Source organism: Esox lucius, chromosome 6 (assembly GCF_011004845.1).
Source record: "Esox lucius isolate fEsoLuc1 chromosome 6, fEsoLuc1.pri, whole genome shotgun sequence".
Taxonomy (NCBI): domain Eukaryota; kingdom Metazoa; phylum Chordata; class Actinopteri; order Esociformes; family Esocidae; genus Esox; species Esox lucius.
Window position 1 is genome coordinate 19,051,820 of NC_047574.1, and position 24,679 is coordinate 19,076,498.

At 44.1% G+C, this 24,679-nt stretch overlaps 1 protein-coding gene across 2 annotated transcripts in view; it reads right to left on the minus strand.

Annotated features, from left to right (window-relative positions):
- Positions 1-1,099: 1,099 nt before the first annotated feature.
- LOC105010674 (inactive tyrosine-protein kinase 7) overlaps positions 1,100-24,679 on the minus strand; it is a 91,800-nt gene continuing 68,220 nt past the window's right edge. For both annotated transcript variants that reach the window (XM_020047660.2, XM_010870166.3), the window contains exons 6-21: positions 22,514-22,661; positions 19,556-19,686; positions 16,763-17,029; positions 16,139-16,275; positions 14,623-14,758; positions 13,967-14,086; positions 13,353-13,502; positions 12,623-12,767; positions 11,663-11,790; positions 10,026-10,235; positions 7,998-8,156; positions 7,325-7,557; positions 4,857-4,937; positions 4,437-4,588; positions 3,619-3,797; positions 1,100-2,910 (exon numbers count right to left, since the gene is read on the minus strand). In XM_020047660.2, the coding sequence (XP_019903219.2) occupies positions 2,750-2,910; positions 3,619-3,797; positions 4,437-4,588; positions 4,857-4,937; positions 7,325-7,557; positions 7,998-8,156; positions 10,026-10,235; positions 11,663-11,790; positions 12,623-12,767; positions 13,353-13,502; positions 13,967-14,086; positions 14,623-14,758; positions 16,139-16,275; positions 16,763-17,029; positions 19,556-19,686; positions 22,514-22,661 (2,537 nt within the window). In that variant the 3' untranslated portion in view covers positions 1,100-2,749. The remainder of the gene's footprint in view (positions 2,911-3,618; positions 3,798-4,436; positions 4,589-4,856; positions 4,938-7,324; positions 7,558-7,997; positions 8,157-10,025; positions 10,236-11,662; positions 11,791-12,622; positions 12,768-13,352; positions 13,503-13,966; positions 14,087-14,622; positions 14,759-16,138; positions 16,276-16,762; positions 17,030-19,555; positions 19,687-22,513; positions 22,662-24,679) is intronic.

Here is a 24,679-nt window from a genome sequence, read left to right on the forward strand (position 1 = left end):
GACAAAACGTGGACAAAGTGAAGGGGTCTGAATTATAACCTACTGCACTTTATATATACTGATCAGTCATAACATTATGACCACTGACAGGTGAAGTGAATAACACTAATAATCTCGTTATCATGGCACCTGTCAGTGGGTAGGATATATTAGGCAGCAAGTCAATATTCTGTCCTCAAAGTTGATGTGTTAGAAGCAGGAAAAATGGGCAAGCGTAAGGGCCTGAGCAGCTTTGACAAGGGCCACATTGTGATGGCTAGACAACTGGGTCAGACCATCTCCAAAACTGCAGCCCTACAGAGCAATGGAATGTGGCCTGGTGTGATGAATCACGTTTCCTTTGACATCATGTGGATGGCCGGGTGCGTGTCACTTACCTGGAGAACACATGGCACCAGGATGCACTATGGGAAGAAGGCAAGTTGGCGGAGGCAGTGTGATGCTTTGGGCAATGTTCTGCTGGGAAACCTGCCATTCATGTGGATGTTACTTTGACATGTACCTACCTGAGCATTGTTGCAGACCACATGCACCATATCATGGCAATGGTATTCCCTGATGGCTTTGGTCTCTTTCAGCAAGATAATGCACTCTGCCTCAAAGCAAAAATGGTTCAGGAATGGTTGAGGAAAAATTTTGAGGAACACGAGTTCAAGGTGTTGACTTGGCCTCCAAATTCCCCAGATCTCAATCCAATCGAGCATCTGTGGGATGTGCTGGAGAAACAGGTCCAATCCAGGGAGTCCCCACCTCGCAACTTACAGGACTTAAAGGATCTGCTGCTAACGTCTTGGTGCCAGATACCACAGCACACCTTCAGAGGTCTAGTGGAGTCCATGCCTCGACGGGTCAGGGATCTTTTGGCAGCAAAAGGGGGACCCACACACTATTTGGCAGGTGGTCATAATGTTATGGCTGATCGGTGTATTCTTTTTAATTTGTTGGCACAACCATTGTGTAGTGTTTCCAGAACACTTGTGTCATTACTTTTATATGGAAAACCTGAGTTATCCCAAAATAACTATGTGAAGTGTTGTACATCAACTGTACACAATCAGTCCAGATAGTTCTACGCAACACGTATACAAGACAGATAAAACTGGTTAAAAAACGTTAGCCTTTATTGAGAGCAGCGTGTATACATTGTGGTTACTCTGATCATTAGCTGAAGCAGATAAAAAACAGAAAAATGGCCTAGGGGTGAGGGCACAGCATTCATAAAAAAACTGTTTTGCACTAAAAACATAATAAAAAAAACGAGGTATTTAAAAACAGGCTTTTTGATATTGATTAGATATTGTGAAAAAGGAAATAGGAAAAACAGCGAATATTCCTTCATTTACCAGGCACTTAAGTCCCTTGAAGAGCATGGGCGACTTGTGGCTCTTTCGCTTAACCATCTTTGTTCTTTTGTAATAACAAATGTATTAACATAATGACTCATTACTGAGATGTATCACAAGAGAACGAAAACATATATACAACTGTTTTTTTTGTGTGAAGTAAGTACCTTTCTATGGAAAAAAGACAGGTAAAAAAACAGGACCTTCAAAATAAATAAACAGGTTCCCGTAGGTACATCCTTCTAAAATATGACCATAATAAAAAGGGATATATATATTTTTAAGTGAAGTTAGTGCATGATTTCTACAGTATGTCCACATCGCCTTGTGGGATGGTCCATATTGCAACATTGCACAAATATATTGGACCAGCTGGAAAAGAAGGGGAATTGTGATTGGACCTCTGAAAAGACAGCATTGCAGCCCATGTAATAATCACTGACTGTAACTGTGATATGGATATGTAATACTAGTAAGATGTGATCAGTTATGGTAAAAGCCATCAGTGATTTTTACCGTCGAGAACCTTGGGGTTCAAATGACAGTCCTAATGCACAAAAACATAAACTGCCTCAAAATATTCCTTGTCTATGTATTTGATTTGATTAATTTTGTTCCTTTGAAATTCATATTTCTAGTGATAAGACAATCCACTGAGTTCCATAAACAAAATGTGTAACAGACTATAAAGTTGAAACTTTTATTGTATAAACCTTAATGGGAAACCCTATCCATTTTGTACCCTGATCTTTGTCTCTTCAATAGATTTCAGTCCAACAGCTCAGACAACAGCCTCAGTGAAACACATAAGAGGCTCCAAATTCCAAGTCCGAAACAAACACTAGATACAGTGTTTAGGTATCGGGACCAGTCCAGCCCACACAAAGTGTGCCCCCTGCTGGACAAAAGTTGCAAAATTTCTCCTTGATTAGTTGAGAGGATTTCAAAGTCGTCTGATTGAGGTCCACGCAGGCGAGGCACTGTCGTTTTTATGCTTCTTGTGCCGCATGGCTGTGAAGGAGAAGGGAGACCGTCTCTGGGTCAAACCAACCCTGAGTGACCCAGGCCTGGCACGGGTATAGCATAACCATATGGGCCCAGAGGGATAGCATCAGTCTTCCGTGCTGTGATTAAGGCAAATGTAAACTTCTGGCAATCGTGTCCTTCTCACATTAGACCATCTACAAACACATTGCGGTATGTCTCCAATCCACTGGTATAACAAAAGTCGTCTTTTCCACACATCCTTTGAAATAATAACTCCTCCCCCTCATCCCTGAAATGTGTGTGACTCAGAATCCAGCATTTCTGTTGGCATATAGGGTAGGAGGTGGAGGGGGCCAGGGGGTAGCAGGTGGGGTCTGAGGTCATGCCCTCGGGATCGGGCGGGGTCAGTTGTCCTCTGTTCAGACGTTGCTGTCGGAGGGCAGCTCCGCCAGGGCGCTGACGACTTCGCTGAAGGAGGGACGCTCTTTGAGACTGGCGGCCCAGCAGCGACTCATGAGCTTGTAGACCTTGGAGGGGCAGCCGTCGGGTGCGGGCAGTTTCACCTTGCCTGCCTGCAGACCTGGGTGGAGGGGGATTGAATTCAGAGGTTGCTAGATTGAATTCACAAGCCAGTAAGTGGAAATATCTATAATTTTGTCCCTTGACCAATCATTTTAACCCTCATTGCTCCTGACTCTGGATAACAGCATCTGCTTAATAACTGCATGAAGCATGAGAATAACTGGGCAATCAGCCTGGTTTCATCTAATAACATTATTTAACCATGTGCTACGTAGCAGAGCAACCTGCAGTACAGTCTAGCTCCATAAAAAGTCAACCAAATAAAAATCCGTAAAATACCAAGTATAATCACAGTTCTGAAGTTAACACGTAAAAGAGTGTGCACGTGTGCAAAATGTCTGCTTACTGTTTACTTTAAAACAGCATGCTACGGTAAGTCATACAGTAACCCAATCTTTTATGCTACTGTACATGTTATGTAGAAGGAACTATTTAGTAATACTTATAAAAAAATATTATATTGAAAGTTCAAATGGATATGACATCCAGGCATTTAAAGCACACTAAAACTATGAAAATGTAGTTACACTATGATCAGTGTATTTTCTTATTCTTAGTCATAGAACACACAAACATGTATTAAATCCAGCCCATTACTCATCGCAGCACTGCTATCTGATAACCATTGGAACATAGCTTGTAATGAGTAAGAAGTTTGGTGAAATACACTGTCAAAACATGTCACGTCCATGAGATTTTTCCTGACCTTCTAGCACCTGGTCGTCAGTCAGTTTGGTGTATGGCAGTTCACCGAGGCTGAACACCTCCCACATCAGAACCCCAAAGGCCCAAACGTCTGACTTTGTGGAGAAGTCATCGTCAAAAACGGACTCAGCCGGGAGCCAGCGTAGGGGAATCCATGACTGCCGGTAGTGGAAGTACTCACTGCCAACGGACAGGTCAGAAAACCAGGTCAGGCAGATCAAGCAGGCAGGCAAATGTCCAAAAACAGTCTCAACGTCAACAGTGAAGAGGCAACTCTGGGATGCTGGCCTTCTAGGCAGGAAAATACTGAACTAATTCTAAAGAAGGTCAGTTTTATTGCTTCTTTAATCAGCACAACAGTTTTCAGCTGTGTTAACATAATGGCAAAAGGGGTTTCTAATGAACAATGAGCCTTTTAAAATTATTAATTTGGATTAGCAAACACAACGTGTCACTGGAAGACAGGACTGATGGTTGCTGTTATTGGGCCTCTGTATGTCTATGTACCATAGATATTCCATTGAAAATCAGCCGTTTCCAGCCACAAAAGACATTTACAACATTAACAATGTCTACACTGCTGTATTTCTGATCAATTTGACGTTACTTTAATGGACAAAAATGTGCCTTTCTTTCAATAACAAGGACATTTCTAAGTTGCCCCAAACTACTGAACGGCAGTTTACATGATAGCATATGAACTATTCTGTGTTCACTTTACGTTTAACTGTGTTGCTGCACATACTGTCTTGGTACGTGTCAGCTGTATTTTCTTCTCAGTTGATAAGGGTCACTAGACACAGAAGGCCCATCTCTTACCTGTTGTAAACGTCCTTGCTGAGGCTGAGAGATGAGATTTTCACACTGCGTTGGCCGCTGATTAGACAATTACGGGCAGCCAGGTCCTTGTGGACAAAGCGATGATTGCACATGTGCTCCATCCCATGAGCCACTTGGGTACAGATGGATACCTGGGTAGATGATAAGAGAGAGGGAGATATGGGGCATTGAAGTACAATTTAAAGTGTCACTGACTGTGTTAGACCCAGGAGGACATTTAAATAGAACTTTTAAAAGCTGTCTTGCTACACCAACACTATTTCTAATGTCCTTTACAGAGGAAAAAGGGAACTTGTTCCCGTGTATCATCCAGGTGTTATATCATTTTTCCAACAGCGTGAGAAAATCGTGGTGAGAACCCCCCCATCCAATATAAAGAAATACATAATCATTACTTACTTTGGTTTTGGTGCTGATTGGTTGAGACTTGAGTTTCTCATCTTTGCTTTTGGAGATCCTCAAGAACTGTTTCAGATCTCCCTAATTTTCCAGGAAGACAAAATATAGAAAGACAGCAAATCAAAGGTATATGAAAATATTGAAAATAAGGCTACATTTAAAAAAAAAAAAAACTAACATTGTGAACACAGGAAACAGTTACTTTTGATATTAGGAAGAAATCAGATTAAACAATTTTTTACTGATGTGTGAAATAATAAAAAGTGAATAGAAACAACATGAAATCAGTTTTTATGTAGGGATATAGAAAGCCTCTCAACGTTTGGTCTTGTGACACCTGGTGTCCCAATTAAAAGATCTGTATCTAATTTTAACAATTTTTTCTGTACCTGGTAGAATATACCATCAGAGAGCACATAAATAGTCTCAGGAACAAGTCTACTCTGGTCTGCTCACTTCATCTCATAAAACCAAGGAATTCTTTATTTTTAGCCGAGAGACACTGGCAGTCATGCTGATAACGTTAGTCCTCCTGTTGTCCATGCTCTGTGTGTGGTCAGGGAAAAGCTGGGCAGCAGGAGTAGCCTGGCTGTGTGTTTCTTTGCCACACCTCATCATACTGCTGGACAGTGGTGGAGGTGAGACCAGAGCCTGAACTGGATAATTGACTTACAACAACTTTGTCAACATTACTGGACTATAACAGCCCCTCTAACGCGAACACTCAGAATTAAGCTTAATGAACTTGCTCAAGAAAGTCTACTCAAAGGTACTGGAAAGGAGCGTTCGGCAGATAGTCGAACCTCAGATTGAAGAGGAACAATGTGGATTCCGTCCTGGTCGCGGAACAACCGACCAGCTCTTTACTCTTGCAAGGATCCTGGAGGGGACCTGGGAATATGCCCATCCTGTCTACATGTGTTTTGTGGATCTGGAGAAGGCGTATGACCGGGTCCCCCGGGAGATACTGTGGGAGGTGCAGCGGGAGTATGGGGTGAGGAGGTCCCTTTTGAGGGCTATCCAATCCCTGTACGTCCAAAGTGAGAGCTGTGTTCGGGTTCTCGGTAGTAAGTCGGACTCGTTCCAGGTGGTGGTTGGCCTCCGCCAGGGCTGCACTTTGTCACCACTTTGTAACTTTTATGGACAGGATATCGAGGCGTAGTCGGGGAGGGGTTGTAGTTCGGTGGGCTGGGGATCTCATCGCTGCTTTTTGCGGATGATGTGGTCCTGATGGCATCATCGGTCTGTGACCTTCAGCACTCAATGGTCATGAAGGCGGGGTCATGACCGAAAGAACAAGATCGCGAGTACAAGTGGCTGAAATGTGTTTTCTCAGAAGGGTGGCTGGCTTCTCCCTTAGAGATATGGTGAGAAGCTCAGCCATCCGTGAGGAACTCGGAGTAGAGCCGCTGCTCCTTTGCGTCGAAAGGAGCCAGTTGAGGTTGTTCGGGCATCTGGTAAGGATGCCCCCAGGACATCTCCCTAGGGAGGTGTTCCAGGCACGTCCAGCTGGGAGGAGACCTCGGGGTAGGCCCAGGATTAGGTGGAGAGATTATATTTCGACACTGGCCTGGGAACACCTCGGGATCCCAGCAAATGTGGCTCGGGAAAGGGAAGTTTGGGGTCCCCTGCTGGAGCTGCTGCCCCCGCGACCCGATACCGGATAAGCGGACGAAGATGATGATGAAGAACTTGCTCAATGGTCTCCCCTTTTATGCACAACTCCATTTGAGGTTAGGTTAGTGTGTGTGTGTGTATACTGTCTGTGTGCTCAACATCACTAAATACTGTATTGACCACCCTATAACATAGCTTCAGTAATATCATTGTCCTTCTTTGACCTCCATATAACCCTTAATATAAAAAACTAACCTTAAATGTATGCATTTTTATTGAATTAATGAAGTAAAACTGAAACTGCCTTCCCCCAAATATCCTTGCCCTGGGACTGAGTTAGAGTAATCGACACCTACACGCATCTGGGTATTTGGATTTCACTTCTATCATCATATCATCAACCTACAGTTGTCTTTTTACGCAACAAGGCATCCCTCACTCATACTGGGAACGTATATACTTGCAAAAATTACCATAATGCAAACCTCCTACATAAGATAGTAATTTATTCCGCCATCAGCTCTGTAAGCTCTGCCTCCTTCAACGCACATCGCTGTGACCTTTACTCAATGGTTAATTGGCCCTCCCCTCACACCATGTCAGACTCACAGGTACCAATGCTTCCCGCTGTATTTAGTGTCATTTCTATGTTCATTTAATCATTGTCTGTTTTTCATTTTGTATATACTGTTCATTTGTATTTCTTCATATTTTAACAGTATTAATGTTGTTTGGTCTTACAGTTGAATGCCATTGGCTAGGTTGACACTGAAAGTGAGAATTGGTTCTAAATCCTCTAATCTGGTTAATAAACAGTTAAAGTGAACTCGTGTGTGTGTGTGTGTGTTTACCAGGTCATAGTACTCCAGGATCATTAAATGGGGCTCGGCCTCCCTACACAGTCCCAGCAGGCGCACCACGTTGCTGTGGCTCAGCCTGGAGAACATCTCAGCCTCATGCCGGAAGTCCACCTGCAGCTGCTCATCTTTGCTCTGCAGGCTCTTCACCAGCACCACCGTCTCCTCCTCGCCCTCCTCGATGCCCTTTGCCTTGGCCAGAAGAACCTCGCCAAACTCTCCCTTCCCTACATAGAAAAAGGCATATCACAAACACACTCACACACAGGTCAAAGAGGGTCACACTTATTGACAGACATTGTCTTCCTGGTTTAATTAAGGTTAAATCTTGATATGGTTTCAAACTATAAACCTGATCAACATAAACTCAGTGCCTCAGTTTATCAGTTACACCCATCTATTACCTTGCCATACAGGAACTGGCTTGCCTGTCACAACCATCATCCTACGCTTAAGTCATATATTCTGTCATTTGGAACATTCAACCTAAAAGTAAAGGAATGCCTTTATATAGCATGTCATGGTCATGTGACTGTCTGTAGGAGCTACCCATTAATGCCTACGGGTTGGTATACCTAATAAACTGGCCACTAAGTGGAAATGAATTACTGTACTGTGTAGGATGTGACGCTCCTGATTACGACTCCTACAGATATGACCATCTTACCCAGTGTGGTGATAGTTTGTAGGTCTGCCCGGGGGAAGTTCAGCTTGTCGTTGGCACTGCTGTGGCGTTTCTCTGCTGCCACTGTGGTGCCAATGCTGGTAAGTGCCACCTCTTCCTGGATCTCAGCTGTTGTGTGGCCGTTCTGTTGTACAGCCCCCCCTGGTGGACAGCAAACAGAAACCCAAGGTTTGAGAATTACTACATTTCAGGGGCAGTATTCGCAAAACAGTTTTTCTTACCACTAGGAGGACTCCTGAACAGCACTAAAAGTTCCTAGCTAAGAGTTTTCTCTCAAAACCAATTTACAAAGCTGCTAAGACCTACATTTACTAAGGAATGAGGTAGGAGAAAGGGCAGGGTTGACCCCGTTGCTATGGATGATGTTATGTTCCACGAACAAGCATTCTAACTATGCCCACAGTGATTGGCTGATAAGGGAGGGGTCTCAGTCAATTAACTAATCACAGTAATACTGTAGAAGGATGTGCCATATTAAAATAAAGATATTCAAATAAAATTGTAGGGTAAGTGTCACTGATTAAACATGAAACCAAGAATGACATACTGACTAGTCAAGATATGTTCAGCCAATTGCCTCTGACATGTCTGGCAGCTCGACCACCAAATACAATGGGTGGTCCAGCTTTGGCCATGAAGTCAGCTTTGTTTCTTTGTAGTTGGCCAATGAGGAAACCGAATGATTTGACAATATGGGGTCTGGAGAGGGCATTGTTTGATGTAATATTCTACTGACAGATGACTAAGATATACGTAGTTCATCTGTGCTGCATGGCTGCATTTTCCCAGCGGCCAAGTTGCATAGACTTGATCTCCGGTGTCATTGGGTTGTTTCTGTTTGGTGGTGAGGGGACTGCATCAATGATTAGTGCTACTATGATCGTAATACCCTCACAATTCAGTACAATAAAATGTTTCTAAAACGTCAACTTGATTACGAGGCGGATTGCCGGCAGCAGCCCTTTTAGGATTGTTTGAGATTTGGTCTAAGTGATTTAGGACGCTTTGTGAAATACTGTTAGGCCAAAAATGCAGGAGTCTGACATGCCCATTCAGTTTTTTAAAAGGTACTCCTAAATCAGAAAGTTAGGAGCTACTTTTAGCCTTAAGATGATTATTTACCTATTAAAACATGAGTTCAGTTCAGGCAACAGGTTTAAACAAGGTGCCAATTTCAATTAATTACTAATCAGATAAAATAATAATAACCTTAAATGTATATATTTTTAAGGCTTTACATGGATGGTATTTTTTAAGGTGTTTGTATTCGGTGGGTTAATAAATCCTAAATTGAGTTCACAGATTAGAATTTTGATACTTACCTGATATTACAGAAATTTCCATATGATCTATAATGTAGTGCACATTATATGTAACAGTCTTTAAAAAGCAAGATTAGTGCTAAATTCATACTTACAATATTGAAGATATGCTAGCCATGCTATTTTTAGAACAAAAAGGGTAACCAACACAAATTAAACACACTCCAGTTTCATGATTAGAAATATTTCATAGTCCTTTCCTATAATGCCAATACTCTGTAATCAGAGAGAAAAGTCCACAAGCTAAGGCCTGTAACTACTACCTTGAGTGCTAAACACCTTTGAACCAAAGCTGAGAATAATGGCAAGTTGTTCGGGCGAGAGAAATGTAGCCATTATATGCGGATTGACTTCACAAAAGTCTGTTACAAGAGAATTTTCCCACAGTTTCTCTTTCATTTTTTTTTCTTCTTAAAAGACTTTCCCTAAATTACATAAGCTTACGTAACACTCAAACACCTCAGGTGAGACTATGGTGACTTCTATTGGATTTCTGCTCACAGGGACATTGTCAGCCACAAGGTGGCGCCATGTCAGCTGGATATGAGTGAGTATAGGAGAGCATGGTGCGTGGACACAAGTATCAGACTAATAAAAACATCCGTAACTCAGAACGACACATCTGCTGGCCAGACCCACAGCCTTCACAAAAAGAACAGCAGACGGTGCTGTTTACTTAGAAACCCACCTGCTTCACCATTGAGACACTCCATCTCTGGCTCTTCTCCGTCCTGGCCCTTCTGGAGCCTCTTGGCGTTGCGTCTCTTCTTACAGTAGAACATGAGGCCCAGCACCACAATAATGTAAGCCACGGCTGCCCCAACAGACAGACCGATTGTCTGGATCATCTTATATGGGGCCTTGTCCTCAGGATCCACTGATGTCGGTGCCGGTTTCTCTGTCAAGGAGAGAGGACACAAGGTTTCATTTTGTTGTATTCATTGAGGTAACTCAATAAAAAGAGCATTCTCTTTGTTAACTAAACCAGTTACATTTTCATTTTAGTGTCATCCCAAGTGAAATACAGGAGTGAACGTATACATTCTCATAGTTTTTTGCGGGGGATTTAAACCTGCAATCCTGGCGATGTAAGCACCAAATCAAGCTACCCAGGACCCCATGTGTTAGTTACATTTGTATGTGGCCACTCCTAATGTTCCATCTATCTGTCTGATGGACTTTTGTTTTTTTGCAGCCTAAGGATGGCCTGTTTCACTTGTACTGATTCACTTGCATGTTGTGGGTTCACAGCCACAGCTTCTAAATGTGAATGCCACACCTGGAATCAACTCCAGACATTTTCCCTGCTTAAGAGATGAAAAAATAACAAAGGAATAGCCTACATCCATCCATGAAACAGCTTTTGAGTCAATTGTCCAATTACTTTTGGTCCCTTGAAAAAGAGGAGGCTACATATTAAAGAGCTGTAATTCCTAAACCCTTCCTCCAATTTGGATGTGAATACCCTCAAATTAAAGCTGACAGACTAAGAGACACTTACAGCCCATATTCATTATTTCACTTGAATATCTTTTGGTAAACAGCCAAAATAACAAAACTTGTGTCAGTGTCCAATTATTTCCAGACCTAACTGTATTTCACATTCACATCCCTGATGAACAGCCTTACAAACTGGAACAAAATATTTCTACTGTCCTTAAATGAACTGGAAGTGAAAACGTATTTCCTCAAAGGAAGATATTTGGATAACAAGATACTCTAACACTCCTATTTTAAGCTACAAGCGAAGCACGAGATAAGGCCACAGTGTGTGTGTGTGTGTGTGTGTGTGTATGGGTTGATTAAATTGAAGGTCACCCCACTGACACCCTCTGGTGTCCCTGGTTATTAGAATGCTAAGATGACTGAGTGATTAATTACTGCCAACATCTAGTCCTAGTGATTGTTGCTCACATACATGTGCATGCGTGGGAATGGGAGAAGGAGAGGGAGAAACTGAGGGAGTGGGTGTGGGATTTTAAAGGAGTTAAAGAGTCGTTCCATCGTAACTCCAGTCACAAGAATTCCACAATGAAATTGTCAAGCACCTCCAAAATAAAATACTCTTTTAAAAAAGTGACATCACCCTGTCTCAGACATTTTACTATCAATCACAATCCTGATCAAAACGAGGCTCAAGTGTGAAGCGAGTGGTTTGGGGAGGGGGTACCCTGCTCTCTCTGTTCTAATAGGCTACAGCTGAATGTCAGTCATTTTGTAATTTTCCCCTAAACCAACGATTGGCTTGCGAGGTGGGACTCATCACCTGGAAGGAGACATCAGATGGACGCTGTGCCAATAAAGCCGAGTGAAACGGAGACTCACCCACGACATAGAGCTGGGCCACTCGGTCACTGATGCTGCAGCTGTTCCCGGCGATGCAGGTGTACTTGCCTGTGTCATCCGTGGTCACATCCGTTATCACCAGCGAGCCGTTGGGCATTATCTGGAACCTGGGACAGGAGGGAGAGAGACGTGGGGGTGGTGGGTGATGTGTGGTGGGGGAAGGGGCAGAAAGGGAAGGAGAGAGAAAGAGACAAGTGAGACAATATAAAAAATGTATTTAAATAAGAGTGCTGTTCCTGTCTCAGGATACAGAGGAATGGCCTTGAAACTATCCCTCCCACTGGGTGAGTGGCTTGGATTTATTCACATGCTCAGGCTGCACATCAAGTGGCTTCTTCTCTGTTTGTTATTGATTTATTCCTAAGAGTCATCCTGAAATGATACTCCCCAGATGCATGCAGAACTTTAACTGTTTCCTCAAATGGCATCAGAGTTGATCCTTTTACACTTTTTTTACCTAGCCGGCTCGGGGGTGCGATCCAGTAACCTTTCAGATACTGGTGAAATGTTCTTACATCTCGGCTACCACACTGTAGGTGGAAGGCAATATAGCTTTTTTTGATTTCTGTACACTTGAATGAGCATGAATGAAGATACACTGAAGTGAACCCGCTGTCACTAAGATGCTGCGCTTCTCTCCACCAGCACCGCCAAATGAGTAATTATGAGTGTAATTATTTCAGAGATTGGATGAGTAATTGTGAGTGTAATTATTTCAGAGTAATTGTGAGTGTAATTATTTCAGAGATTGGATGAGTAATTGTGAGTGTAATTATTTTTGAGATTGGATGAGTAATTGTGAGTGTAATTATTTCAGAGATTGGATGAGTAATTGTGAGTGTAATTATTTCAGAGTAATTGTGAGTGTAATTATTTCAGAGATTGGATGAGTAATTGTGAGTGTAATTATTTCAGAGATTGGATAAACTAAAGCCCCACCGTTTCCTGCTGGCGTCCAGAACCTTGTCTTTGACCATCCACTGGATTTGGGGCTCTGGGTCAGCAGTGGCCTGGCAGTGAAGGATCGCAGTGTGGCCTTGGTACACTGTTGTGTTCTCTGGTTCCAGCTTAAAACGGATGTACACTACACACACACACACACACACACACAATACATTTTTGTTGTGTAGTTTGCCGTGTGTATTTAATGCCACTAAAACTTAAAACTACCACAACCTCCAAACAGGTGAGGAAATAGACTGCGGTGACACGACCGTAGGCTTTTCTTTCAAACACTAAACCTAATGGAGTTCAATTCACACAGCTTCCAATTCAGGAGTTAATGAAATAGACTTAAACCAGTGGGAAGACAAAAGATAACTGCAATGCTGCACTCCCAGATGACAGTTATGACGAGGACAATAAAGAAACCGCAAAACGAAATAATGCACACTACTAGACATAACGCCTAAAATAGTAATTTCAATTTGTATGGGAAATAATATTTAAAACTTTAGAGTCGAGTTGTGCCTGGATATACAGACAACGGTTTGTATGGGTTTCTCTTGCAAAGTACACAACAGTAAAGCAAATACACATTTGCATGCACACAGACATGTCAACAGAGGGCGTGCTTGCACGCGCACGCTTGCGCAGAACCTTGACCCTTATTGTTGTACAGTACACAGGTTTGTTTTCAAAACAAGGTTACCTTTACACAGGAACCTACCTGCTACAGTCAGGCTGACCACAGCTCGGATCTCCCCCTGCAGGCTGTTTGAGGCGATACAGGTGTAGTTTCCGGCGTCGTTCCGTGTCACTTTGGTGAAGTGGAGTTGGCCATTCCTCATGTCCACACGAGGAGGAAGCTCCTTATGGTCTGTAGGGGGAGACAAAGGGTCAAAGAGGAGCTTTATAAGGTCTGAGGAACTAGAACAATGTAATCTCCCTCTAACCACAACTCTATGTTTTATATTCAATCCTGTCTACACATATTTAATTAATCAGATACTATCTCAAATTCAGGTCACTCGTTACAAATGACTACAAATTATTTCTAGTCTCATGTTATAGGAAAGAAAGATATTGTCACAGTACTAGGATGTATTTGTTTATCTCTTTGACCTTTGTCAACAGCTTTATCCACACCTTGTCAAATACGCATCCACAAACCTAGGGGAAAGATCATGATCGCATAACCCTAGTATTCCCTCTCTTTGTCTCCTTGTAAAAAAATTTTTATAGAATGACTCGATTCATTTAGTCATTAAGAAATGCCCCTGCTAAGGAGACGGCATCTAGGAAATTGTACTATAGTTTTCAGTAGGACCACTCTGCTCTTACCTGCTTTGGTCCATTTGATGACAGGCGGCTTCCTGCCTGTAGCTGAACACTGAATTTTGACCTCCTTGTCCAGCTCCAGACATTGGGATGGCTGGGGTGTAGGTGTGAACTTCAGCTTCTCTGGAAAACAGCAGGTCAGACGTCAGATGCTGCATTACGGCTAAAAGAGAAGTCTGGTCACAGATCTGCTTGCTCTCGGTTGCCAACATTTTTACACGTTAGCATTCTCTCTTCACATCCAGATCCCCAGCAGAAACCCGGGTTCAATCCCAGCATTCTCTCTTCATACACCTCTCCTCAGCAGAGATCAGGGTTCAACCCCAGGATCCTCTCCCGGTGAACATAGCTGAGCATTTTTACTTTGTAGTTTCCCACCTTTGTCTACCCCTCTGCTTCCAAAACTTCCAAGAAAGGTGAAAATGTAACAAAAAATATCTGCACTGCCAGAGCAACCTGTTCACAGCATGTTCAGACGCTGAAATAAAGAGGCAGATGCCAGCGCCTGCGTTCACATGGCTGAACGATGAAACACAACCCTATCAAGATCGGAGATCTCAAACCAGAACAGGGCAGACAAAGAATATCAGGCCATCCATGTTAACAGGTCCAGAGAACCTAAGGATGGTTTGGTTTGAACAAGCACGGTCCCGGCTCACCTAGAACGTAGACCCTGGCGTGCCCGGACAGACTGCCTCCCTCGGTTCTGCTCTCACAGCCGTACACCTGGTTATCATAAACCTCCACGTTGTTGATGCGCAGCGTACCGTTGGGGAACACCGTGAAGCGTGAGTCCTGGCGGAGAGGAGGGAAAGGAATGGCGTGGATACGGTCATATGAATAGAATACTCAAAGAAAAACACACAACAGGATTTTTTCATTGCAGATTCCTAGTGACAATACTGATATAGAGACGGTCAGTGAAATATACACCCATCAGCCAAAACATGACCACCTGCCTAATATTCTGTAGGCCCCCCTTTTGCAGCCCAAACTGACCCGTCGAGGCATGGACTCCACTAGACCTCTGAAGGTGTGCTGTGGTATCTGGCACCAAGACTTAAGCAGCAGATCCATTAAGTCCTGTAAGTGGCGAGGTGTGGCCACCTTGGATTGGACCCGTTTGTCCAGCACATCCCACAGATGCTCGATTGGATTGAGGAATTTGGAGGCCAAGTCAAAACCTTGAACTCGTTGTTGGGTTCCTCAAACCATTCCTGAACCATTTTTGCTTTTTGGCAGGGCATATTATCCTGCTGAAAGAGGTCAATGCCATCAGGGAATACCGTTGCCATGAAAGGGTGCACATGGTCTACCACAATGCTCAGGTAGGTGGTACGTGTCAAAGTAACATCCACATGAATGGCAGAACCCAAGGTTTCCTAGCAGAACATTGCCCAAAACATCACACTGCCTTCGTTGACTTGCCTTCTTTCTTCTCATAGTGCATCCTGGTGTCATGTGTTCTCCAGGTAAGAGACACACACGCACTCGGCCATCCACGTGATGTAAAAGGAAAAATGATCCATCAGACCAGGCCACCTTCTTCCATTGCTCCATGGTCCAGTTCTGATGCTCTCGTGGCCATTGTAGGCGCTTTCAGCAGTGGACAGGGGTCAGCATGGGCACCCTGACTGGTCTGCGGCTACACAGCCCCATACGCAACAAACTGTGATGCACTGTGTGTTCTGACACCTTTCTATCAGTACCAGCATGAACTTTTTCAGCAATTTGAGCTACAGTAGCTCTTCTGTTGGATCGGACCACACGGGCCAGCCTTCGCTCCCCACGTGCATCAATGAGCCTTGGCCGCCCATGACCCTGTCACCGGTTCACCGCTTTTCCTTCCTTGGACCACTTTTGATAGGTACTGACCACTGCAGACCAGGAACACCCCACAAGGGCTGCAGTTTTGGACATGTTCTGACCCAATCATTTAGCCATCAAATTATGCTCTCTCATTTTTCCTGCTTCTAACACATCCACTTTGAGGACTGAATGTTCACTTGCTACCTAATATATTACATCCACTGACAGGTGCCATGATAACGAGATTATCAGTGTTATTCACTTCACCTGTCAGTGGTCATGACTGGTGTACAACAAAAGGGTGTGTGTGTGTGTACGGGTGAACATATACGTGTGTGTACGTCAGAGAGGTTAAGCGCTGCTGACCTCAGGCATGACCACAATGTTGTTGCGCAGCCAGGTGACCTCAGGTTCTGGGGTGGCGTCGGCGTGGCAGTGGAGGTAGCCTGGTCTGCCCTCCTCCAGGTAGCTGTCCTGGGGCTTGGTCACCCACACTGGGGCAGCTGAGTCCCACACAAACACACATCAAGGGTTATCCATCTAGCAGTGTGAATCATGCTGGAGAAAAATGGGAATCCCTTATCAAGGAACATTAGAATGGTGACCAGTGTGTTTTATGGTCATGTTTAGGAATATACAGCTCCGGAGAAAATTAAGAGACCACCAAAAAAGTCAGAAAATAAGTTTTTAAGTGAGGAACAAAGGGGTTAAAAGAGAACACGGCAAATAGAACGCTTCTGTTCCTCACTCAAAACTTTTCTTATCAGCTTTTTTGGAAAGGAAAGAAAAAGGTGCAGTGGTCTCTTAATTTTATTTCCACCAGTATTTTTTCTGTTGAATTAAATATATAGAAATACCATCGACAGAACAGAAATCATTCACATGAATGTGGACTCCAGTTCTGTTTGTTTCCAGTTCTATACATGTAATCCTATTTGACAAGTGAATCCAGATAACTTGGAAAACAGGTGTTGGGAGACAGTGACTTACTGGCCACAGTGACGCTCAACTCCTGGGTCTTACGGCCAGCCTTGTTCTGGGCCACGCAGGTGTAGGAGCCAGAGTCAGCCTGCTCGGTGGGACTGAAGATCAGGACAGAGTCCTCCTGGTAGACCCGGCCCTCTGCAGGGACGCGCACACCTTCCCGCTCCCACCACACCTCAGGCTGGGGCTTCCCATTCGGGGGCGTGCAGGACACACGCTGCATGGTGTCAGCTGTGAAGATACGGGACAGTCTGGGAGACATGTCCTCGATCTCTGAGATAGGATAGAGAGGAAGAGGGAGAAAGAGAGGGGCAGAGTGAGTAAGAGAGTCCGAAGGAGAGGGAGAGGAAGAGGGAGAGATACAGGGAAAAGAGGTTTGGAGGACAAACAGAGGGATGTGAGAGTGAAGGAGATATAAAGAGGAAGACAATAGAGTAGGAGAAAGGGATGGAGTCATGGAGGGAGAGATGGAGGCGGGGGAGAGAGACGTCAATGAAAAGAGAGAAGAAGACATTGAAAACAGGGAGAGGCATTATTTTGATGCTCAAATTGATGAACATTGAAGCTGTTCTCAAGAGATAAGGATCACAATAATGTGTTCCTGCCAACAAAGCATTATTTTCCAAATTTGAATTTCAGAGGCGGCATATGCTGGGCTACAGTCTGGAATGCTTTTCAGCAATGCCAAAAAAGTTATTCCTCTCTAGAAGTGAATACCGATAAAACAGGAACTGGAGGACAAATCCATACATGTATATATCTGAGTGAATCAGACCAGGATTCAAAAACTCCAAGTCTGTTTGTTTCAGTCGGTTCAGAATGATTTTTTCTTTTGCAACTATTCTACTGGTATGACTGCACCAGATTGCTCAATCTAGCAGAACTAAACGGTTTGAAATGAGGTGAATATGTATTAAAACACAGGTCTGATTTTATAGGTAGGTTTTAATTCTAGACATTTCAGGCCTCATTAGTAACTTCTTGGTAACCCTGGAAAACAATGAAACCACAAATCATGTTTTTGAAATCAAAAGCTGAAGGAAAACTGAAGACAGGAGGGGATATGATTTTAAAAACGATGTAGAGACATACATTTCATGTCATTCAAAATGTCATTCTAATTTTAAGGCCATGGGAACGGTCTCCTAGGCCAGGCCTCTATGGGTTTGTGGGAGTTAAATCAGACCTGACAAGGAACTGTATACAGTGGAATGCGATCAGGAGCTATGGTTAAGTCTCACAAGACTGCCTCTCTTTCACCAACACAGTGAATTACTACTGTACACACAGCTCCCAAATGGAAGTCATTAGCCACGTATTGCCCCACATGCCTCTCAAAACAGATCCATTCGGATCCTTAACAGGTGAACAAGTCCCACTGGCTCTGGTGAAAGCTAGTACACTGTATAGGGAATGGGGCTGCCATTTGAGATTTAAAAAGCAAGTAATGAGAGGGAATGGCGCAGCACATTCTTCATCACATGAACGGGAGCTCTGTGTTTGTCTGTGTGTGTGTGTGTGTTGTGGGTCGGACACAAAGTGACTCTTTCAACTTGACAGAAAAACATGCTGAACCTGGGTCGGTGTGACACAATTCCAGATTAATGCTTAAAGGGATTTGCAACAGATTAGGTGGATTAAGGTATTTAAATTGAGCTTTGGTTCACTGGGTCAGGACTGCAGGGGCCCCTTATATGAGGCCCATTTAGTGTCAAAAGTCCAGTCCCTGGGGGCTACAGAGGGGCACATGGGCGTGGTACTTGATCCAAAGACCATCACTACCGAACAGAACAAAATGGACAGAAACTGAGAGAAGTGTTTATTTTTGCTTTTCTGTTGCAATTTCAACAGTGTTTCTACAGCGTTCCCTAATGAACATGGCCCAGTAAGCGGTTTTGTAGATGGGTCTCGTTTACATATAAATCTGAGCTGTTTATCGTCTCCAGCTGTGACATGTATTTATACACACATGTACTCAAATCCATTTGTCATTGACGCAATATAGGTCAAAGCTCAGCTGCCGTCGACTTGTCATCCTGCATCATCTAACCACTCATATCCGCCCACATTCTACCTTCTAACGAAACCCATCCATGACAGTGTGGCCGCTACAATGAATGGGTTCAGGCAGCTTGTCAAACCCATACATTATACGACCAAAAGATGTGTATGTATGTTGATTGAGGCTGTACAGTAACAGAATGTGAGAAAAGTGAGAGGGTCAAAATGCTTTCTGAACGCGTTTAGCGAACTTTCTTATATTTCACATCTATTTGGTATTCTTTACATGTTCACTGAGTATATACTGTATATATCTATATATCCCGTTTCAGTAACATCTGAAGGGAGGAAATAGCTTCTGAATGAGGAGAGAAGATGAGGGGAGGAGAGGAGAGGGGGAGAGGAGAGGGGGAGAGGGGGAGAGTAGAGGGGGAGAGGGGGAGAGGGGGAGAGGAGAGGGGGAGAGGAGATGAGGGGAGGAAGGAGCAGGAAGCAGCCAAGTCTCTGTGGAGGATACAGCTGGCAAGGATGTCAATAAGGGAACGTGATTATCACAAGAGATATCTGGCTTCATGTGACGTACCAGAGATTACCAGAGAGTGAAGAAGAGAGAAAGGAAGAGAGGGACACAGTAGGACTGAGGGTGATACTGAAAGAGAGTGAGAGCAAGGAAGAGAAAGAAAGCAAGAGAATGAGAGAGAAAGAAGATAGACACAAAAAGAGAGAGGAGAGAGGGAGGGCTGACACTGCCAAACAAACTCAATTCTGTCCATTCCAACAGCTGTATGTGTGTTATACCTGCTATGCGGAGGGAGGCCTGGAGCGTGACTTCGGACCCCCGGGGCCCTCTGCCCACACACCTGTAGGTGCCAGTGTTTCTGGGCTTCACCTGGGTGATCAGCAGGGTGCCGTTGGTAAACACAACCACTCTGTGGAGACAGGAGACAGGACAGACGGTGAAGACCTGCGCCCACATCAGTAACACCGGACAGACTCATCTCACAGCCGGACACTTCGGCTAAAATGAAGTGTCGGGTGGAACAACTGGTCAAACGGCCATAAGAAGACTGGGAGGAATTCCTGCCTCAATAGGCTTTGCTTTAATCAACATTGTCTCCCAACCAATCACATCCCATGACACCTTCCTCCATATGCCGCCAAGGACCAATCATTAAATCGTAACCTTTTTGTGGCACATCTGTCTCGATCGATACTGATACTGGACTGACTCGGGGCAGAACAAGGCTGGAACAGCTTCATTATAACTTAGCCACTGTGACAAAACATTTCTACAGTAGCTAGCTAGCTGATTGATAGAAAATTGCATAATGGATTTTTTTCCTCCAGTTTTTCCAGTTTACATTATGCTATTTCACTGGCCTCCATTCAATAGAGGAACATCTGTTTGTCTGATGGAGAGGATAAAGTATAAAGCTCTACCAGTAGTCAGCTCAGCGACTGATAACTAGGGAACTACAGAAGTCATATCGGAATTTGAGCCTGTTTCTCAAAAAAGAAAAATATTTATACAACATTAAGAATTCAGAATTGTTATTCAAGTTTTGATTATAGGACATTTTAAATCAAGTAGGAATTACTAACTTTAGAAGCCTTTTTATTATTTTGAATATACTTGAGAGCATTTAACCAGTAACTGAAAGGTTGCTATATCTAATCCCTGAGCCAGTAAGGGTTGTTCTGTCCCTGTCCCTAAACGCCCCCAGGTTGTTAATGCTAGCCCCCACACCTCTGATAGTTACAAGTGTGAATTAAAAGCGTGAGTAAAATTTTGGTTGAATGTCATGTTCTATTGACTACTAAATGAATGCACATTCTCAATACCAGTTGGCATTTCTATGCTGTGCAGCAAACATTTAAAAAACTAATCAATACAATCAAATGAACATACAGCATCAGTGTGTTGCTACGAATCCCCAAAATAGCACAGAGCATGGAATACAGATAGGGATGCAACTGGCAGATCACATTATCATCTAGCTCCATAGACTGCCATTAAAAAGGTACAGTCGGAGCGCTCTTTGAACTTGGAAATGAATGATGTATTGCCAGAAGCATCTGCAATGAAATGAATGTTTTTTTTCCTAACCTAAAAAAGTCATCATACAGCTTCTAGTCAACCTGTCTCCTTGACTTTTCTTTGTTGTTTCTTGAGGGAAGCCTGATATTTGTACATTATGAAATTCAGCCTTTATTCACAGGCAGGAAGGGAAATTAAATTTGGGAGCTTTTGTCTTGAGCAGAACAGCATAGCTCAGAGGAGGCCGATAAAGAAGAACTGCTGAGCGACACTAAACCACGCCTACACAAAGATAGTTCCAAAAGAACCTCAACGTTTCCAGAATCTGACTTAACATCAAACATTATTTACATATTTCCCCTCAGCCGTGTTACAGTCATCCAGGTGTTAGATCAGTGAAACCCTGCAGGAAGAAAAGTCCAACAGCTGGTACAGCAGGATCAGGCATCCACACACGCACACAAACCCACACCCACGCCTGAGTTATTATGTTATATATGGGGCTGTTTTGGCTCCAAAAGGGGGACCTACACGAGATTAGTCAGGTGGTCATAATGTTATGACTGATCGGTGTATAATATGTATATATAGTCTGGGCTATTTCGACAATTTATGGAGGCAGTTCTGAAATACTGAGGGGATACAGATGAGAGGGAGATGGACGTGGGGGGGGGGCTGTATGTCCATGCCCGGAGCATTGCCGCTGGGTGAGATTTCAACACTGTCCATGCGGTGCGAACTCAGAGGAACGAAGTGAGCGTGTTTTCGTGTGTACGTGCAACGACTGCGTGCGACTGTGCGCGTGTGTCAGTGTGTCCTGCCCATTAAATAGTCCCCGCGCTGAGTCGGCATCAGCCGGGGACTCCTATTCCCATTCTGACAAGCTCATTACACCAAACACAGCGCCTGTAGATGTTCTCCTCGGCCTGTTCCGTTGTTTAACACACAGAACCGGTTGCTTTAATCAGTTTACTACAGAACAAGCCCAAGAGTAATATCACAGCTCACATACCCCACTATAATTATTTTCTTCAATAAAGGAACCAACAACTTAATCACCCCAAGGAATGGGCTGTTCTCAGTGCTATACCCTTCATGCATGCCATGGCACACTTCTCAATGGTGTACTCAGAGTACGTCCCAAAACCCCCCCTATGCCCTATTTAGGGCACTTATTTAGACCAGATTGCAGCCCTCTGGGGCCTCAGGTTTCCCACCAGCAACGAGGAGCCCTTTGAAAGTGACATAAAATCCTCGTGACAGCTGTAGGGGCCACCTGGCAGCTTTTATGCAATGTTACACTATCCATGTCCTAAATTGCGCCCTTTTTTTTTTTAATAGGGCACAACTTTTGAACAGGGTCAATAGGGGGCATTTGGTGAAAAAACTGGTACAGAAAACAGACATTTGGAAAGTGGGCACTCTGAAACCACAGTACATTTAACTGGTCCAGAAATAACATTCCTTAACGTGCAACATTACACTTCTAATTCATCAGGGCTTGAGCTCTGATAACAAACAACGAGCCTGTTGACGCCAGCCCACCAGATCACCAAAGGAAATCAACTACATCCCAGACAGCATTAGACAATGGACTATTTACAGACAGACTTGACAGGTTGAGAGACAGGCGAGGAAGAAGCGCAAAGGAAGAAAAGACAGGTAGAGAATAAGTCCTAATTAGATGGTTAGAGAAGGGGCCCAGGACTGGCGCCTACCGGGACTTGTTGGTGAGAAGTTCGGTGTCTTGGAACCATTCCACGCTGGGTTCCGGGATGGCCGTGAATTGACAGTGGAAGATGGCCTCCTCGTTCTTCAGGACCACCTGGTCCTCAGGGGTGACCACCGGCTGAGGCAAGCTCTTATCTGGCAACATGGGAAAGGGACACACACACACACACACACACACAGATACACACACACGTATCAGAATGTGTCCGCAGTACTACACCTGCAGACATCGAGTCATAAACACCCAAATGCATGTGTGTACACAGACAGACAGATACAGACAGATACAGACAGATACAGACAGATACAAACAGATACAAACAGATACAAACAGATACAAACAGACAAACAGGGACACACACACACACAGACAAACACACAGACAGAGAGACACACACACAGACACACTCAGACAAAAAAATAAATCAAACAGCCACATGCAAGGACACCCACACACTTCATACCAGCCTTTATTAAAGGTGGTTAACAGCAATGTGAGGTAGCTTTCAGGTGGTTCAGGGTGTCAACACCTCGTGGCCCAAGGAGACACAATGAGGTCAGTGAACACATTCCACCATGAGGCCCACAGATTCCCACAGCACCAGATCACTAACCAGGCATGGATCCCCTATCCCTACAGCAACAGGATCAAACAGGCCATGACTCCCCATCTCCTATCATCAGCAGTAACAGCCTGACGCTTCGAGTGTCCCTTGAAATAAAAAAAAGTATCCTCTGAACGAATTATATAGAAAACAGGTATGCATTCCCCAAAACTCGGTCACAAAAACCTGTCAGCCAGTCCAACAGACAGTCTCCTGGCCTTGTTTTGGGGTGTGCCAATTGGGGTGGAATGACCCCCGTCCCCACCCTGGGGTTTAACATCAAAACAGAGGAGACTCTCAGGCACTTAACACCTAGCTACAGCGGATGTCATGATGTGCTGACTACAGCTCTTTAGGATCTGATTCTAGACATCTGATTCCTGTTTAATGTCCCTAATCCAGGACTATGAACAAGGCGCTTCAGGTTTCACAGCCATAAGAGAGGCGTGTGCCAAAAACACCATTAGACTATTCTAACCAGAGCTGAATGTTAACTTAAACGAGCAGCAAAAACCTGAGAAGACCTGGATTCAAATACTATTTGAAATCTCACAAAGAGCTTACAAGCATTTTCTTAAGAGAGGCAGGAGGCGGGCTTTGTACTTATGGAACTTTTTGATTGGTCCTGTTGCAACGGACAAGCTCACTCAAGCAAAGCCGCAGGATTCGGAATGATATCAAATGTGACCTGAACCCATGTTTCGCACCCCAGCCCACCCATTCTTTGAGAAGGCCATGCGGGTTTGGGGAGAGCAACGGCTCACATACGCTGCAGGACTGAGGGAGTGCAGTGGCCGGTAGCTTTTGTCTCTCCATCCAGGTGCTAATCTGCTATGAGCCTGTGTGTGTGTGTGTGTGTGTGTGTGTGCATGGAAACATCACAGGTGGCTAAAGGCAGATCAGGTTTCTCCCAAAGATGTGCTGCTGACTCAGGGGAACATATCAACACCACAACAACAATAGACATAGACTCTGGAAAACAAGCCAAAAACACCCATAGAAACCAGGAGAAAAATACAGCAATGTGATGTCAGGCTAACTGAAATACAAAAACAGGATTGCCATGAACGGAGCAACACAGTTAAGTGAAATCTGAGAATGAAGTGAGGAAGCTAAGGTTCATGTACAGTTCCTTTAGAATACATGGGTTTCTTCAGTGTGATTGATTTAGTGTGTGTAAGTGGGTTGATGTCGATGCTTACATGCTGGTCCTACGCCATAACGACATTACAGGCTCTTTCCTTCGCTCTACCCTTTTCCCTCTCCGTCTCCCCTCCCTTTCACCTCTTAACCCCTCTCACACGACACTAATGGTCCACAGCTACTCTCTCCGTGCAAGACAACCTCACAGTGCCTCGGGGTCTTTAAAGAGCCTATCCGGTGACCAAACACACCACTACAGGTGTGGAAATATTTATGAAAAGCACGGGCCAAGCTTTCCTGCTAACACGCCATAACCTTTCCTTTTGTGATTCATTAACATTACACTGCAGCCCGGCTCCACAGTGTGTTCGGTGGTGGTGGTGGAGTGTGTGGGTGTGTGTGTGT